The sequence below is a fragment of the Candoia aspera genome, chromosome 16 (assembly GCF_035149785.1).
Source record: "Candoia aspera isolate rCanAsp1 chromosome 16, rCanAsp1.hap2, whole genome shotgun sequence".
Lineage (NCBI taxonomy): Eukaryota > Metazoa > Chordata > Lepidosauria > Squamata > Boidae > Candoia > Candoia aspera.
This window is the reverse complement of record NC_086168.1, coordinates 10,208,051-10,224,894: the sequence shown is the minus strand read 5'-3', so window position 1 is coordinate 10,224,894 and position 16,844 is coordinate 10,208,051. Positions and strand designations below refer to the sequence as shown.

The following is a 16,844-nucleotide window of genomic DNA, read 5'->3' as shown; positions in this document are numbered from 1 at the left end:
AGGCGCGAGAGAGATGGGTTGGCAGGCGGAGAGCTGTGCTGTACTTAAAGGAACAGTTACAGAGTTTGAAGAAGAGAGGCCGTTAAAAAAAACCCAGCCTTCTAAACTCTTGCATGTATATTTATGTTTTTTGGCAAGGCCTTCCAGCTCACACTTTCTCATGCGGTTTCTTTTTTTTAAAGTATCCCCTCGAAAGTCAAAAGCTTTAAACTTCACTCCTGGCTCTGTAAATCCCACCTGGCATTTCTCAAAAAAGGGGAGAGGTATGCAACATTTGGGTTAACCTGCCAGGTATTGGTCAGGGGTCTTAATGGAAAAAGACAGCTAAGATGAAAAATAAACTCCCCCCCCCCTTTTGGACCTAGGAGAAAGTGGGAGTGGGGACGACAACTGGAAAAGGGACATCAAAATGCTTTACATTTAAAGAGCAGCACTGGAGGGGATAGAAAAGGAAGAAGGAATTTATCATTGGATCTTTTTGAAATACACACCTATTCTATTCCTGAACTAGACAGCTTAGGAAAAGTGCATTGTTCTCTCGGGCTGGAGAGGCAGTCTTGACGTCCACCCCACCATCCAGGTCTTATTGAACTGGGTTCCCATCAGCCCATCCTTAACTGGAAGTGATGGAAAATGCAAGGGTGTGTTAGCTGCATGCTGGGCATGCAGGTTGAAATCCTTCAGAACTGCCAGGTTGCAGGTTTCACTGTTGGGTGAACATCTGGCTATGAATTGGGTGCACATTTCCCCCAGGTTGAACTTCCTAGTATGTTCACTGCATTGAATGGTTGCATCTGGGCTTTCTTCGAATGCAGGACCCAGAAGACTGGTAGGAGACCACTGTTGGGGAAGGGGTTATTTGGGGGGGGATTTTTTTTTTATTGCTGTGGTTTAGGTCTGGCTCACATGTCTGGTTGCTCTTTGTCACCCCACTTCCAAACTGCTTGGTTGTTGTGGGTCTCTCTTCTTCCCATTGGTGACTTCTCGCAGCCTTATGTCCTGGGGGTTTTGTGCAGCATCTGAGTTTTAAATTGGAACATCTGCTGGAGTCTGAGATGGGCTTTCCTGCTGATGAGTTGCGAGGAAGGAAGAGCTTTGCTTCTGGAAAGCCCCACCGAGTGAGGAAGGTCCATCTTGGGGATGCAAACTTCTCTGCTACTGAGAAAGGAACAGCTGCAGGGACTAAATTTATGATTCCTCTGTAGATGCCTCAAATCACTCCTCCTTGGCTTTTTGGTGGCGAGGAGTATGACGTTTTCAACCAGCTTTGGAATTAGCATGTTTTAGATTCCCGAGTTCCTTTCCAGAGGAAGACAATTCTCCAGGGAAACACCAGGGGATTGGGAGAATGCCTCTTTCAGAAGCTTGGATGCTATTTTGAGGACAGAAGTGGGAGTCCTCACAAGAGAAGGTCGAACATGTTGCATGAAAACAAAGCTGAGTGATCTTGTAGCAAATACTTATAGCTCAGCGGCATGGCTAGCCAAGACCCCAATGCAAGGAAATAAAAAGAAAATCTAACTTAGCTCAAAGCTCTTTATTTGGTTCGAGGCAGAAATAGTATAGAAGGTTAAGTTGCCCTTGTTTGTTAAAGGCATGAAAGAATAGAGAACCAATTTCCATTCCATAAAGTGAGGACAGCTGGGAAAGAAAACCTCAAGGCTGAAGTAATCATTCCCCAGCTTGGTGTGCTCCAAAATATTGGATTATCATTCCTGTTGTCTGGCCCATCTCTGCCTGGGGAAGGTTGATATTTTGCCCTTGCAGGTTTTCCATTGAAGATGGGGGTCCATTTTGGGACTTTAGAAAAACACCCCAAATTTCATCTCGGAAACTTATCGGAAACCGATGTGGCCAGTTTTATAAGCCAAGTGCCATCCAGGGGCTCAGCTACCCTTTCAGGACAGATGTTGTTTCTTCACCCTTTAATCCTGGGGAAAAATGACCTGCCAAAGATGCTTGGTAGCAACAAATGTGAGAAGATCCATCACATATGCCTTTTTAGAACTCCAGATTCAAGTGCTCTTTAAACTGGCTTCCCCAGAGGGAGTGGATCCTTGGAGATCCATGCGTATCTGGATTGGTTTTGCAAATGTCTCCCTTCCCAGGGCCCTTCCCTCCCAATTCTGAACATTTTCCTGCTGTTTCTGGATCCAGCCCAGCCAGCAATTTGGTGCTGCTGAACAGAGATCTGCCTTTGACAATAGCTGCAGAGTGAAATTATCAGCACGGCTTCATCTAGCGCTTGGCCTTGCTGGTCCATCTTCATTCAGAAATTGGGCAGTCATGTCTGTGCTGAATCCCCAGGGTTCTTGGCCATCTTCTGCCAAGAATTTTCCCCAGCTAACTGATCTCCACTTGGCCGGGATTAGTGTGTGTGCATGTGTCACTGTATAAAGAGTGGGATGCACCGATAAAAATGGGAGAATACATGGGAAGCGGAAGGAAATATGAACCAAAGGCAAACTGAGATGGCATCACCACACATGCAGCTGGTGCTGTCTCCCACCACCCACTGTTGGAGAAGCTGTCATTTTTGACTGATGCCCCCAAGCAGAGTCAGACCAGGTTCCTGTGGGATGTGAGACCACCAATTAATCCTGGGATGGTAAACTAGGAAGTTAAAAAAAAAACAACACCCAGGGGAAACACCAATAACAGAAGAAGTCTGGTGGCTCATGAAATGTATGCCTTTTAATAAAATTTGTTAGGCTGAAAAGGTGCTCTCAGACTCTGTAGACCAGTGTTTCTCAACCTTGGCAACCTTAAGATGTGTGGGCTTCAATTCCCAGAATTCCCCAGTGACTGGAGAAGATCCAATAATTGTGTTATTATTTCTACAGTTAGTAGGTTGTAGTGAGTCATTGGTTTCTTGCACTCAGATGAGCCCCCAGATTAAACAGATCTTATACAGAATGGTGACCAAAGATGGTTCAAGCAAGCAGGCCTCTATAGAGACTCCAAATACAGGAGAAGATGTAAGCCGGCCAGAAGGGAGACACGGGGATCACTCATCTGCAGAAGCTAACTGCAGAAAGAGGAGTCACAAGGAAGCATCACCACACAGCCTTGCGGCCCTTCACTAAATACATACATTCTGCAGGGATCATGAGAACCATTTTGGTCTGGTGGCCAACACACTGGACTAGGAGCAGGAGACCTGAGTTCTAGGCCTGCCTTAAGCTCAGTAGCCAAAAGCGTGAGCTGGAGCCAGTCTCTCAGCTCTAGGAAGAAGGCAAGGGCAAACCACTTCCTAAAAATGTTGTCTAGAAAATTGCATGGACTTGTTCTTGTACTTGCTAGGAATCAAGGCTGATTCAAAGGCAAAAAAAAATTGGAGTCATCAAAAGAACATTGGCACAACTATAAAGAATCCTACAATTAGATGAACACATGACACTTTGGTCACATGTTCTAAAGTAAACTACAACGATGAAGTTAACTACTAAAACATGCTTAACTCATTTTAGTCTTGTAGAGTCTTATTTCATCCCTCCACGTTGAAGAAGGCAACGGCAAGCCATTTCCATACTGTTGCCAAGAAATCTCGATGAGTCCATGAAGTCACCGGGAGTTTATTTGATGGACTTTGCTTTTTTGGCTAAACAGAGAGAGGGAGAAAAAAAAAGGGGCAGATCTTCCCAAGTATAGAGGAGAGCTGGATTACCCACCCGGCATAATTGGCACTGTGCCCAAGACCTAGAAAGCTGCTAAAGGCATATTTAAAAGTTTTAGGTGTTGAAAACTTACATTGGAAAGCTCTCTAATTATATTATGGGATCTATATATGTTTAAGGCAGGAATATTTAACTGTAGAGCTCTCTTGGAAGCCAACAAGGATGAGAGAACCCAACTGTAATCCAACGCTGGCAGAGAAGCGACAAGCCAACATTGCTGGGCCAAAAATGTTTCTTCTGTTGCTCTTCCTCCCTTGCTGGCTGGGGAATTCTGGGAGTTGAAGTCCACACATCTGAAAGTGGCCAAGGTTGAGAAACACTGCTATAAATTGTTGATTCCTTCACTTAGTGAAAAAAGAAATCTACAGGCCAAGAAGTGTGTATGCATTCTTCCTGGAAGCCAGTGTAGGCCCTACAATTCATTTGTTCAGCTTGGTCTACTGAGAGAAGGTCAACGTTTTAGAAAACATCTCCCAGTTGCTCAAACATCCTTGCAGCATTCTGTATTCCCTTGCAGTGGAGCTAAGTTTTGTTCTGTGTTTTCAGGGTCAGAAAGGGGATCCTGGATTATCGCCTGGAAAAGCACGGAATGGTCAGAAGGTAAACCGGTGCTCAGTCTTGGATTTAGTGTGGCTACGGTGTGGGACAGTGCCCTGTGCCACGAGGATTTTGCATCCCTCCTCCCCTGTTCTGAATGAAGTAGGAAAAATCAGAAATATTTATGATAGTTAGCTTGATTTATATGCTGTTGGGCTGTTCCAAGCTATCCAGCCCTCAGTGGAAATGGAAGAAAATTCTGCTTCTCTTCTGACCTTCGGAATGTGCCAGAAACTCAGAAGAGAGGACAAGGTCTTTGGCAATTGTAGACAAACACCAGATTAGCTAACATTTAGAGAGCCATGCTTAAATAGTCACCAGGGATTAGCGTGGGGTGGGAATGCTCCTGGAAATTATCTGACATTAGTTTATGATGTTTCTAATCCTCCCAATGGCAGATGTTTTCTGCTGTTACCTTGTACAAAAATATCAAACGAAGGAAGTCAGTCTGCCTATTATACAAGGAAAATCAGTGCACACAAATGCCTAGAAGCCATCTTCCTGATGTAATATGGGTAGCCAACATGTCAAAATTGAATGACAAAAAAGGAGAAGCTCAGTTGGCTTTGCAATCACTATCCTTCACTCTCTTCCCTATTACCATGGGAGGTCTCTGAGATGACCTTTGCAGTCGTGAAGACTAGCCGTGTGAAGTTCATTCATGCTAAGATTTCTGGTGGCCGGACCAAATAAAATCCAGTCATTCTTCTGGTTACAGGGTGATGTGGGTTTACCTGGGTTGACAGGACTTCCTGGATCACCTGGTAGGAAGGTAAGCACTTTTTATTCTGGGTTGGATCCTACTGGGTGGTTCTTCTGAGATAGAGTGGAGATAACGTCAGTTGATGTTTCTGCCCTTCAACCCAAGAACTGCCTGAGAAATGCAGTAATTCTTTAGCCTTTAATTATACGGCTTCATCCGTGTATCCTGGAAGAGATTTCTCAAGAACAATTTCAGTAGATACTCCAGCTGTTTCATCATTATGCTGCAGGAACATTGACTGGTTGGAAATATTATTCTGCCCCTACAAAGCAGCCTATGTCCTCTACCTTTGGCCCAACTTTACGTGATAGGCCCCAGAACAAGGGTGTTGATCCTGTGGTACCTATATAGAGATGGTTGAATGTCAACTTCCAACTGCCCCACTGGATGCTGGGAGTTGTAGTTCAGTAGCATCAACAGGAGACCAGGTTGTCCATCCTGTTATGGAAGCTAAATCAGTAATTTTTCAAAAAGGTTCATGGGAAGGGTAGCGGTCACTGTACAGACTCCTAAATTCAAAGAGAGAGAGAGAATGTGTATGGAAATTTGGGAATGGAAGGTTGTAACTTCTCTGTTGGCATTGCCCTACTGCAAACACCTTTGGTTTAGAAACACTTCTCTATTTTCCTATATGCTTTTTGGAAGTGAGACTAATAAAAGCCAAAAGTGTGGGGAACTGATGTTCTTTGGGAGAAGGCTAGAAAGGGGCCTCCTGTCCTACAAAGCAATCTTAGAAGTGTTGCGTGGCAAGGCAGGAGCACTGTTGGGTCACGTTTTGGCATAATTGGACAACTGCCAAGGCCCACGTCTCCCTAGCTCATGAGTTGGCTGTGCGCGTATTTTCTGCTGCTAATGCTGAGACACGAGTCCAGTTTTCCTCCAGCTCTTTGGGTTTTATGAGACAAGGGAAATAGAAGAAAAAGTCACACTCTCTGTGCTACAGTTCACACCCTGTGACTTCTTCAGATCTTTGTTCCAGCCAGGAATTTACCCACAGTGCCTTGAGAAGGGTATCTGAAACAGCTGACCAAACCATGCAGAGATGTCTTCAAAACGGACCTCAATTTCAGCAGTTGCTTCTGGTGGCAGTTGGTTGGTCTGCTGTTTCAATAGCCATCCTTCAACATCTTCACCAGATGTGGGAGGATTAGCACCATGAAGTTGCACGTGGGCCGTTGTGTGTGAACCACCTAAAAATGGATCACCTTTGCCATTGCATCTGGTAAGCAGGATTCTCCCTGCTGATGTAGCCCAGGAACAGTTCAGTTATGGGTCTGAACCTGAAGAACCCAGTGGTGTCTGGAACAAAGTTGCCAACAACTGCTCTGTAGGAATCTGCAAGTAGGTTTTTCCCGAGTTGGAGGCGCCTGACCCTTTTTGTGTTGTCAGAACTGCAAAGTACTTTTTTGGATCTCAATCAACTCCTGGAAAGTTTTCAGCTCACTATTAAACAAGGCTGCGTTTGCGGTCTTTAGTCCTTGGCGGGGGTACAGGGCTGTTTGCCTTGGTCATCATTTCCTCCCTTCTGGTCTGTCATTCTGGCCATCAGGTGGGGGATTAAGCCTGCCACCTGAGATGAGAGATTAGTTCTATAAAGTGTCCTCCTCTTCCAGGAGAAAGCTGGTTTGTGATTGAGAGCCCTGGAATTCCCCGGAAGCTTATGAAAGAGAGTGAACCCAGATGGTAGTTCTCCTCCTGTCTCTTGTCATTTCCAGCTCTGCTTGAAGAGACTCCCCCACGGAGGCCCATGGGAATGTCTATCAGCATTGCTTAAAACCTGATTTGCCCTCCCCTCTTCATCACGGTCCCATCTTCCTTTGGCAACGCAAGGCTGCCGTTGCTTGTTAATTAAAAAAAAAAGCATGGTTAAATCAAGCAGCCTAGGGGATGGTTAAGTTTGCCTAAAGTTTTTCAGGGTGATCTGAACAAATTGTGGGACAGTTATGTGGATGGACAAGAGGTGGGTGGTCTGATTGGGGAGCAAAAGCTGCAATTGCAATGAATCAAGCTTGGCACTGACTTTAGGATTGACTGAGGGAACCTTCTGCTAAGATGAGATTGGGCTCTGGAAACGTGGGGGTGAGGTTAGCAAAATCTACATTGGTTCAGCCAGATGTGCTGTGCTTCTATGCTAAGCAAGGTCAGAAGCCACATGCTCAATTAGGCAACTGGCCTATCCAACTGCAGAATTATCTGTTGTGATTGACAGCTGGCCTGTCTCCTGGGCATAAAGAAAGAATCTGGCACATGAGGAGGCAAAGGATGGGCTTCACTTCTGTTTCATACATTTCTTATGCTGCTTAAGAGGATAAAGCCATATGCAGTGTAACCACAGAAGGAATCACCAATGATTCCTTCCATGGCAATTTTTTAGTAGTGGAAACTGGCAAAAAAACGTACTTTGGTATATGGCAGCTCCACCTCACCCAAGATGGTCTGGACTTCTCCTTCTGCTGTCCTCACTCAACACAAAGAAGGCTTGCTTGCTTGCTTATTTATTTATATCCCACCTTTATTATTTTTATACAGTAAATACCTAGTGAGCCATAATACTCCTGCTTTGTCATCTCAGCAGGTTAAATCATATTGCTCCTGGTCTGAATCTACCTTCTTGCATTTTGAGGATGACTGTTCCCTAGATAAATGAATAAATATTTATATGTGCATGTTTATTCTTTTATACAGGGGCAGAAAGGATATCTGGGCCCAACAGGCCATCCTGGAGACCCGGTGAGTGTGTGTCCTGGTTTTCAGATTTTCATAAATCTAGGGTGGGATGTCCAGCCTGTGGCTGGCTCAGAAGTGAACCGCCTTCTGCTCTCTGACTCAGAAGTGGGGGGTACCTTAGCAATTCCTGGGGTGGTCCAAATTTCCTACTGAAATAGGCAGGTGCACCTCTATCGAGTTGATACAAGAAGGTCATTGAAAGTGCAATTCTGTGTGTACTGGCCTAGATGAAAGTCCCTTGAAGTTCATTGGGATGTAATTTTCAGTAGACATGCTGATGAGGAGGCAAGTCTCGTGAGAGAGGCAATCACAACTGCACGTCCTCAAGGAAATGGGCTTCCAGGACACGAGGATAATTTCAGTGATCTGAGCAAAGTGGGAAGAAATCAGGGAGATCTGTGAGAAGCACGGGATAGGAATTGCCTGGGCCATGGGAAAATAGGCAGGAAAGATAACCAGGATGGAAATCAAGGAAAATTGGATGTCACGAGGTGGTGAGTTTCGCTGTTGGAGAAGGGGGCCAGCAGAACAGGACAGCGGGAAAGACAAGGCTGTCTTAATTGGATGGATGGAAAAATCGCACGCTCTCTGTTGAAATCTCAGGTCTTCACCAGCATGGCAGCCATCCTGCCAAGACCATTTATGATTTATGAACTGGGCTTAACTCTGTCCACTCTCCCCCCCCCTTCCTCTTTGTGTTTTCATTTTGGACAGGGTGAACGAGGAGCGCAGGGAAACCCAGGCGCCAAAGGTTATCCTGGCAGGCAGGTGCAGTAAATCTTTTATTGTGCTGAACGCAGCACAGGGTAGGGGGAAAGGCTGGTAGGTGATCTGGATCTATCAGGAGGGGTTTGAAGGTGGGGCAGTTGCCTCTTCCTTTCTTCTCTGCATGGAGAAAGCTAGCAGGTCAGGGAGAAGGCCTTCCAACCCTAAGCTTCTTCCTGAGATGCTATGCTTCCAGGGACGAGGCAATGCCCAGATCATGTTTGACATGCAAAGTGATTTGATCAGGTGAGTTCCTGTCTCACACCAAATTCCCGAATCTTGGGTGTCTGGCACCATCCTTCATACTTTTGCAAGGTTTTAAATGTCTTTGGGACTCGGGAAGGTGCCTTTGGTCAATGCATGGTGGGGGGACTTGTCTATGTGAGAAGATCTAACCATTTCTAGCAACTTCCCTTGATTCAGGGCAGAACCCGTTCGATGTGTTTTTCTCTGCCTGAACGGAAAAAAGTTTGCGTGTGCACATCTGCGTGCAAATAAACCTCATTTCATGCGGGGAAGGGGCGACATCAAGCCAACATTTGGTAGAGCGCAGGCAGCCATAGGGATCTGCTGCAAATTTTTTCTACAAGGAAAAAGAAGGATCATTTCACAGTGGCTCAAACCCTGAACTGATTCTTTTGCATGGAAAAAGAGGATGGAGAAATCCTGTCTTAGATTTAAAAGAAAGAAAAGAACCAAGATTTTTTTTCTTTTTCTTTTTTTAAAAAAACTGTTATTCGCATAAAGTTTTCAACCTTGTGGATTCTGCCAGAGGTAAATCCTTCAGAATCAACAGGCTGGGGAAGGTAAACCTGTTCTCTGCCTGGCTGGTGAGTGCCCATCCCCGCTGCAGTGGGAAAATACTCCAATGCACCGGTTTGCCTGCTGTGACATCCTTGCGGAGTTTACTTTTCTTTGAACCGGGTCTGGAGTTGCCCCTTGGCGAGATGAGTGGGGCCAATTATCTATCGATTTGCTTCTGTTTTTTTTTTTGTTCAGGGCAAACAGCTCTGCCTTTCTATAAAAACCAGAGCCGAAGCACAGTAAAACATGGTGAGCTCTCTAGTTATGAAAAACACACGGGGGAAAACATAAATAATTTTTCTAGATCCATCACTGTCTCTCCAACGGGGGCTGGCCAGATTCTTCTGACGTTCAGTCAGCCAGGACTTGTGAGCAAAGAATCAGGCTGGACCGAAAGCTTTACAGCCTTTCCAAGTTGCAGGGAGAGCCAACTAGAAGCCCTGCGGGCGCTGGTTTGGAAACCATGTTGGCACGGCAGCTTTGTACCCTCTAGCTCTCCCCCCATGAGAAGGCAATGCTTAGCTTCTGCCTTCCTGTTCTGGATCCAGGGGCTGCCAACCTCTGCCAAACAGGGAAGGTCTCGTCAAAAGTTCAAAAAGTTCCCAATAAGAGCGATTGATAAGTGGGTCACATCTTGGCCAGAGGTTTCAGGGCACCTGTATTTTCAAGTAAGAGGGCAAATGACTTCTAACCTGTTGGATCCTGGCAGTGGGGCTGTGCTTTGGGATTTCAGGATGCCTTCTCCTCTGGTCCCTGGGCAGCTGTTTTGGATTGAAGTTGGGACAAACGCCTGAGAGCACAGACGGATTTTTTTGCGGAGTCATCTCCCTCCAGCAATTAGCTGATTCGTGTTAGGATGCCTATTATGTTTTAGATTTTTGAAAATTATTATTATTTGCCTCCCCTCGCCTTTTGAAATTCCTTTCTAACGCTTCCTTGGCCAGCCTGCCAACTCACAGCGGCGTGCCCCCCTCTCCTTTGCAAAGATGCACCAAGCCTGAACGTCTCCAAATTGATCTGTCTTTTGTTTGTTTCTCTCTCTCTTCCCTCTTGTATTTTAGGGATTACCTGGACCTATAGGGGAACCTGGGCCAAAAGGGAACCGGGTAAGTGGGTGGGAAAGTCTTTCCTTTGCCAGTCTGTGTTTTGAGTTAGAAGCTGCAAGTGTGTTAGCACAGCTGCTGTTCTGCTCTTTCTCTCTTTTAATTAAGATGCAGGGGAAGAGATCAGACCTGAGGGGGGCAAAATGGGGGAGAGGGGCTTAACTCCATCTCTGCCACCTGGTAAGCTCACCTAATTCTCCAGACATCACTTGGGTCTCGGTGGTGAGGCTAAGCAGAGAACCCATGGACTTCCCTCCTTGTGTTTGTGCCCAAACTTGCCCTAGGCCCTTCTGATATACCCAGATCCTTTATCTGTTCCTCACAGGACCTCCTTTCCAGACCCATTACAATCTTGGTCCCCCTCCTCTGAATTTTTCCAGTTTCTCACTGTCCGTCTTGAACGATGGTACCCAAAATGGGACACAGTCCTCCAAGTGAGGTCTAATGAAAGCAGAATAGAGTGGAACAATTACTTCTGGAGATCCAGACTCTGTGCTTCTGTTAATGCACCCCTGGGTAGCATTTGCCTTTTTAGCAGCTGCTTCATGTTCCTGGCTCATGTTTACCTTATGGTCTTTTTTCTTGGATAGGCCGAGTTTGATTTTGTAAGGTGGTAGAGATCATCCTCATCCTCATCATTTCCATTTGTACCTCTTACCTTTGCTGTGCAATCTCCCTACTTCCACTTCTAAAAGAAGCAAATGCCCTGGTTATCTCAAAATGTAGGGAGGAATCAGAAGTAGCCCCCCTCCCCAAGAGGGATAAAAATCAGTGGCAGAATGAAGCATAAAGAAACTAAGATTAACAATCCTTCCCCATGGAGACACTAGGAAGGACTCTAGGAAGGGGTCTTCACTATTTTTTTTAAATGAAGATAGGTGAACTTCCTGCAGTTAGGATTTCCTAACACTTGGAGTAACTACTAAAATGCCCTGGATTTATTCTCTTCAGTTCAGTGGCAGTCTTCACAAATCAGACATCCAATGGACCTCTGTGTCACAAGGTTTGATGGCTGTGACCTGCTTCACACGTGCAGCTGATTTAAGGCCCTTTGCTGGTGTGAAGTTTCTCCCAGTTTGATTTACAACGAGGCAGTTTTCCCTGCTGTAGCTGAACATTCAAATATATGTTCTCCTCCCCTTTTCTTACCTGAAACTGAATTCAGCCCATTTTTAGATGGGTAAGAATTGGAGGTACCTCAATATCCAAAAATCTGATGTACCAGGATTAACATATTGAACAGCCACCATGTAGCTGTGCCCAGTTTTGGAGATGGGTATAAATCACAGTGACAGTTGCCACTCTGTTTACATACTGAGGACTGCTGTTCCATGAAAAAGCTGCAAAGCTTGGAGATTTTGCTCAGATTTCCTTCTCTAGCTTGAGTGCTTGAAGCCTCCTTTTCCCCCCCTGAGATTCCTTCTCCTTTTTCCCCTCCTTCTATCTCCATTTTCTTCCTCGTATTTTGCCCAAATAAGTCAGACTGCAGGATCATTACCTTGTCCTGCTCCTCTTCCTTCTCTCCATCTTCAGTCATAAATCACAGCAATGCTCTGCGCCAGTAAATCCACCTCCTCTCTCTTGTAATGTGCTCTATTCCTTTTGAGCAGTAAAAAGCTACTAGCAGGGTTTTATTGCCAGGAAACTTGTGAGCAATAAACAAAAAGTTAACCTGGCAGCAGTTTTTATATAGTGCATGGGGAAAAGATGGGGGTGGGGGTACAAATGGGTCAGCTTGCTAATAGCTTGCAGCAGTAGGCTCAAGCTGTAACAGAGCCTGTCCCCTCTTGAGAGCCCTTTGGAAAACCCTAAGTCTCAAAGAGTTCCATTTCCATTCCATAGGGATTGGAGGAAATGGTTGTTACTTTACAAAAGCCACCAGGTTCCTTACAGCATATTCGCAGAGGGGAGGGGGCATTATTCAGTATTGGTAAAAAATGAATTTTGCACACTTGTTTTTTTTTAAATGTTCTTGCTTCTTCTAACTGGGGTGGTAAGTGTAAAGAAGATTGGAGGCTTTGGCAAACAAGAGGGTGGTACGGGGAATGGTAACATTTGCAGAAGTACCCCCCTCCCCAAATCTATTGAAAATAAATAAAGCCAGAAGGATCTGTTTGCACAACCATGGGTGACCAGGTCTGTTAGAGATTTAGGGGCTGCATTCATACCACCTGCTAAGCTGGATTAGATTATTTTGTGCTTAGTGTGAAGTGCTTAGCTTATGGTTCCACGCATAGAATAAAACCAGAAAATGGATTAATTCAGTACCGAGTTAAATGTGTTATCAGAATGCAGCCAGGAATACCTAATGAGAGTGTTGACAAGGAAATGTGGAAGTGATGGAAACAAGAAGAGGCTAATTGGCTATTAATATTATTATTATTATTATCATTATCATTATTAGCCAAATTGGTTACATTGATTCCAAACACTTCTCCTGCCAACATCAAATAGCACAGCAAAGGAAACTGCATTGGAGGAACAAATATGTGTGTGCGTGCACACACACACGCACGCACGCACACACACACACAGATGCTTAACCTATACAGCCAAGCCAGACTGTTGGGTTGATTGACCAGAAACGGATTCTAGACTCTCAAGTTGCCAGTCCTTTTTGGCTCCTTGGATCTTCCATAGCTGCCGAGGTTATGATGCCAATGCTATTACTGGTAGGAAACCTTGTTTTTTTTTTAAAAAAAAAACACAACTGGACCAAGCTCCACGATGCTTCTGCTGCCCCCCGAGCCAGGTGAGGACACCGTCTGTCTGTCTGTCTGTCTGTCTGTCTGTCTGTCTGTCTGTCTGTCTGTCTGTCGGTGCCTCCTCCCTGCAAAGCACGCGATCCCTGGTGTGAGGGTATGTGCCCCTGGACTACATCGTGGAAAATGTCACCATGCAGTCCATGGGCATATACACTTGCCCCAAGGTTTCTTTCATCATGGCCGCCTAGACCCAGCGCTGGACAGTGACCTGCTCTGGCCCCCCCACCTTCCGAAGACACAAAATGCTCTTTGTTTTTCTCTCCATGCTTCCCGCAGGGGTACATTGGCCCACCAGGATTGTTGGGAATGCCAGGGGCTGATGGGGAAAGAGTGAGTATTAGCGACTCTTGCTTTATTGTTGTGGGGTCTGGGTTTGGGGGCCTCCCCTTTGTTGCAAAGAGGAACACGGCTTGACCGCGGAGCTCATTTCTCCTTCCCATCTTTGCACCCTTCTGGTCTTGCTGTAGAGGTGGGCAACCCAACTCTACGTACACCTTCATCTGTTAGATCAGCGTCTTGCATTTCACTCAAGGGGTCCAGCTAGAGAAAGCTGGGCTCCTCCTCCTCATCTTGTCCCCCCAACAACAACCCTGAGAGGTATAGGCCGGGGGGTGGGGAAAAAGAAGGTGATGGGCTTCCAGTCATCTTGTGAGCTTCCAGGGTAGAAGATGACTCTCTAGATTCTGGCCCAGCATAGCCTCATCTTTACACCATGGTGGTGTTCATCATGGTTGATAGTTGAACTACCTGCAGTCTCTTGCATGAGATCCATTGAGTGGTGGGTGGGGATGAAGCAAGCTGTGGGTAGGGTCCTAAGTCTCCGAAGTGGATAGAGCCACCCATTCTTGAACTTCCTCCCTCCCCAGAAGATGGAAGATGGTGGGAAACGGAGATCTAACATGTTCATTTCCAGGAAGCTTTTGAACTTGAGAATGAGAACAGCTTATGCCTGTAAGATTGCAACTGGCCCACCCCTCTTGTTTCCCTTCTTATAAAACCAGTGTGCAGGAATAAATGATTTCACCTCACTTCCATTGGCTTTCCCTATTTTCTAATCCATTAGCAATGAGGTCAGGGCTGAACCGTCAGCAGCTGGAGGGTCAAACTGGGGCCAGAAAAGTCTACCACTGGCCAACCAAAACAGGAAACTGATTGAGTTCTTCCTGTACAGTTGGGAGCTTTGATGAAGAGAGCGCCACTGAGATTAGAGCTAAATCTGTGTACTGTATATGCTTCCTTTCTTCCCCTAAGAGACTTCAGACAGGGTACACAGCCCAGGCCCTTGTATATCTGAAAAAGTTCCTGCCCCTTTCCCACCTCCCAGACACTCCCTTGAGACAGGAGAACAAGCCCCAGGCTCATCATGATCCAGAAGGCTTCATGGCCAAGCAAGATTGGACTTTGAGTCTCTGTAGGCTTCACTAGAAAGCTCTCTCCATGGCCCCAACTCCGCCCTGCTGAGCCAGCTCCTCTGCTCTGGGCTGTTGGCAGTTCCTAGACATCTTGCAAGATGACACAGCCTGTGACTGTCTGTGTATATATTACAAGAGGAATGTGCTAATGCTTGGGAGATGCTAATTTAAGGTTTGTGTGTAACCAGATCAGAAATATAAACAGAGGTTCTCCAGCAAGCCCTGCTGGCTTGAATCTCCCCTTGGTTCCAGATCAGTAGCTTAATTATCCCTCCGGCTAAGCGCTGACTCCAATTCCTGGACTTGGTTGGGGACAAGCCTTGAGGGTGTGTGTGTGTGTCTTCCTGAGACTCAAGAAGGAAAGGATTTCAGGGCAGAACTGAGCTCTTTCCCATTTCCCCTTGCTCTCACATGCTGACATTCTGGCCCACCACCCTCCTGAGTTGTTCCACATTTTGATTTCTCTTTTTTGTTTAGGTTCAGATTTCTCCTTTCTGGCCATCTAGCCTTTCTCCAGTTTTTAATTTTTTTCTCCTTTTTCTCTTTGTTTTGTAGGGAATCCCCGGAGTTCCTGGGAAGAAGGGCAAGATGGGTAGGCCGGTAAAGTTTTTCCTTGTCTATTATGCAGACTTTGTTCAAAATTAAACAGGAGAGGGATGGCAGTGGTGGTGGTGGGGACATTCAAAGTGGGATCTTGAGAACTTTGTAGTTCTTGATTGTGCCTCTCTCTTTTGGTTGATTGATGATGTGCCGTCAAGTTGTTGACTCTTAGTGGCCACACAGATAGATTTTCTCCATGATGACCTGACCTGGTCCCTCAGCTCTTCCGATGGTGCACTCATCCCCACTGTAACTGAGTCCATCCACCTTGCTGCTGGTCATCCCCTTTCCTTCCACCTTACCCACCACTGGAGCCTTCTCCAGACAGCTAGGTCTTCACTTAACATGTCTGAAGTAGGATAATTTGAGCCTGGTCATTCATGTCTTGAGTGAAAACTCTGAGTTGAGTTGTTCAATGATCCATTGGTTTGTTTTCTTGGATGTCTATGGTATGCTTAGAAGTCTTCTCCAACACCAGAGTTCAAAAGCGTCAATACTCTTCCATCCTGCTTCTTCAAAGTCTAACTTGTGCCTCTCTCTAGTGTATCTAATACAGGTAGTCCTCGGTTAATGACCACTGGAATTTTGGTCGCTAAGCTATGCGATTGTTAAGCAAATCCAACCCAATTTTATGATCATTTTTGCAGCAGTTAAGCAAAGCACCATGGTTGTTAAGTGAATCACATGGCTGTTATGTGAACCACATGGTTTTTAAGCAAATCATGTGGTTCCCGATTGATTTTGCTTGTCAGAAGCTGGTTGGGAAGGTCAAAAATGGCGATCATGTGACTGCGGGATGCTATGACAGTTGTAAACGTGAACCAGTGGCCAAGTACCAGAATCGCTATCACCTGACTGTGGGGATGCTGTGACGATCGTAAGTGCGAGGATCAGTCACAAGTTGAGTTTTAGCACCATTGTAAGTCCGAATTGTTGCTAAATGTATGGTTGTTAAGTGAGGACTACCTGTATATGATAGCATTACCCCATCTAGTGGGACTTGGGGCTTGTTCCCCAAGTATTAAACACAGTAAGCCCTTGATTTAACAGATGCATGAAGGGAAGGGCTATCTGTTAGACCTGAACATGCATTAAACAGAAAATAGGATTTTATGCAGGTGAATCCAACATTAGCATAAAACAGCGAACGGATTTTGTCCGCCGTGGCTGAAATCCACTAAACTCAACCCCTGGTGTACGAGATAGCGCAAACCCATCCAATGCTGCTTTTTAAAAAAATTATTTATTTCTTAAAATCTTTCCCACAGTGAGTGAGCACTGCCAATGCACTTTATGTTTTATCATTTGAAAAGGAAACTGGTTACAACTCCCAGAGTTGGTAATTGCTGGTTACATGACAGACTTTATGTTCATAACTCTTAAAAAAAAAAAAAAGGCAAAAGGGAGGTTTGTGATCCAAAAATGAACTAAACAAAGCAACGGTTGTTAAGTATAGCAGTCTGGTTGGGGATTTTGATGCAGCTTCACATATATTGTAGCATTGCTCCCAATGTTTTCCAGCTGTTTCAGTCTCACAGTCTTCCACTCCAAAACCTCGTAGTTCCCTCCTCTTTTCCGTATAGCCCTTACTTTGATTTTCTTTTCTTTTTTATGGAATCACCCCCCTCCGA

The 16,844-nt window shown here is 45.5% G+C and overlaps 1 protein-coding gene across 1 annotated transcript in view; it reads left to right on the top strand.

The window, feature by feature from the left end:
* The window catches only part of COL27A1 (collagen type XXVII alpha 1 chain), a 110,096-nt gene that overhangs the window by 19,545 nt on the left and 73,707 nt on the right, over nucleotides 1-16,844 (top strand). The window contains exons 6-12 of the mRNA XM_063316305.1: nucleotides 4,224-4,277; nucleotides 4,993-5,046; nucleotides 7,723-7,767; nucleotides 8,479-8,532; nucleotides 10,395-10,439; nucleotides 13,478-13,531; nucleotides 15,169-15,213. Coding sequence (XP_063172375.1) covers nucleotides 4,224-4,277; nucleotides 4,993-5,046; nucleotides 7,723-7,767; nucleotides 8,479-8,532; nucleotides 10,395-10,439; nucleotides 13,478-13,531; nucleotides 15,169-15,213 — 351 coding nt within the window. The remainder of the gene's footprint in view (nucleotides 1-4,223; nucleotides 4,278-4,992; nucleotides 5,047-7,722; nucleotides 7,768-8,478; nucleotides 8,533-10,394; nucleotides 10,440-13,477; nucleotides 13,532-15,168; nucleotides 15,214-16,844) is intronic.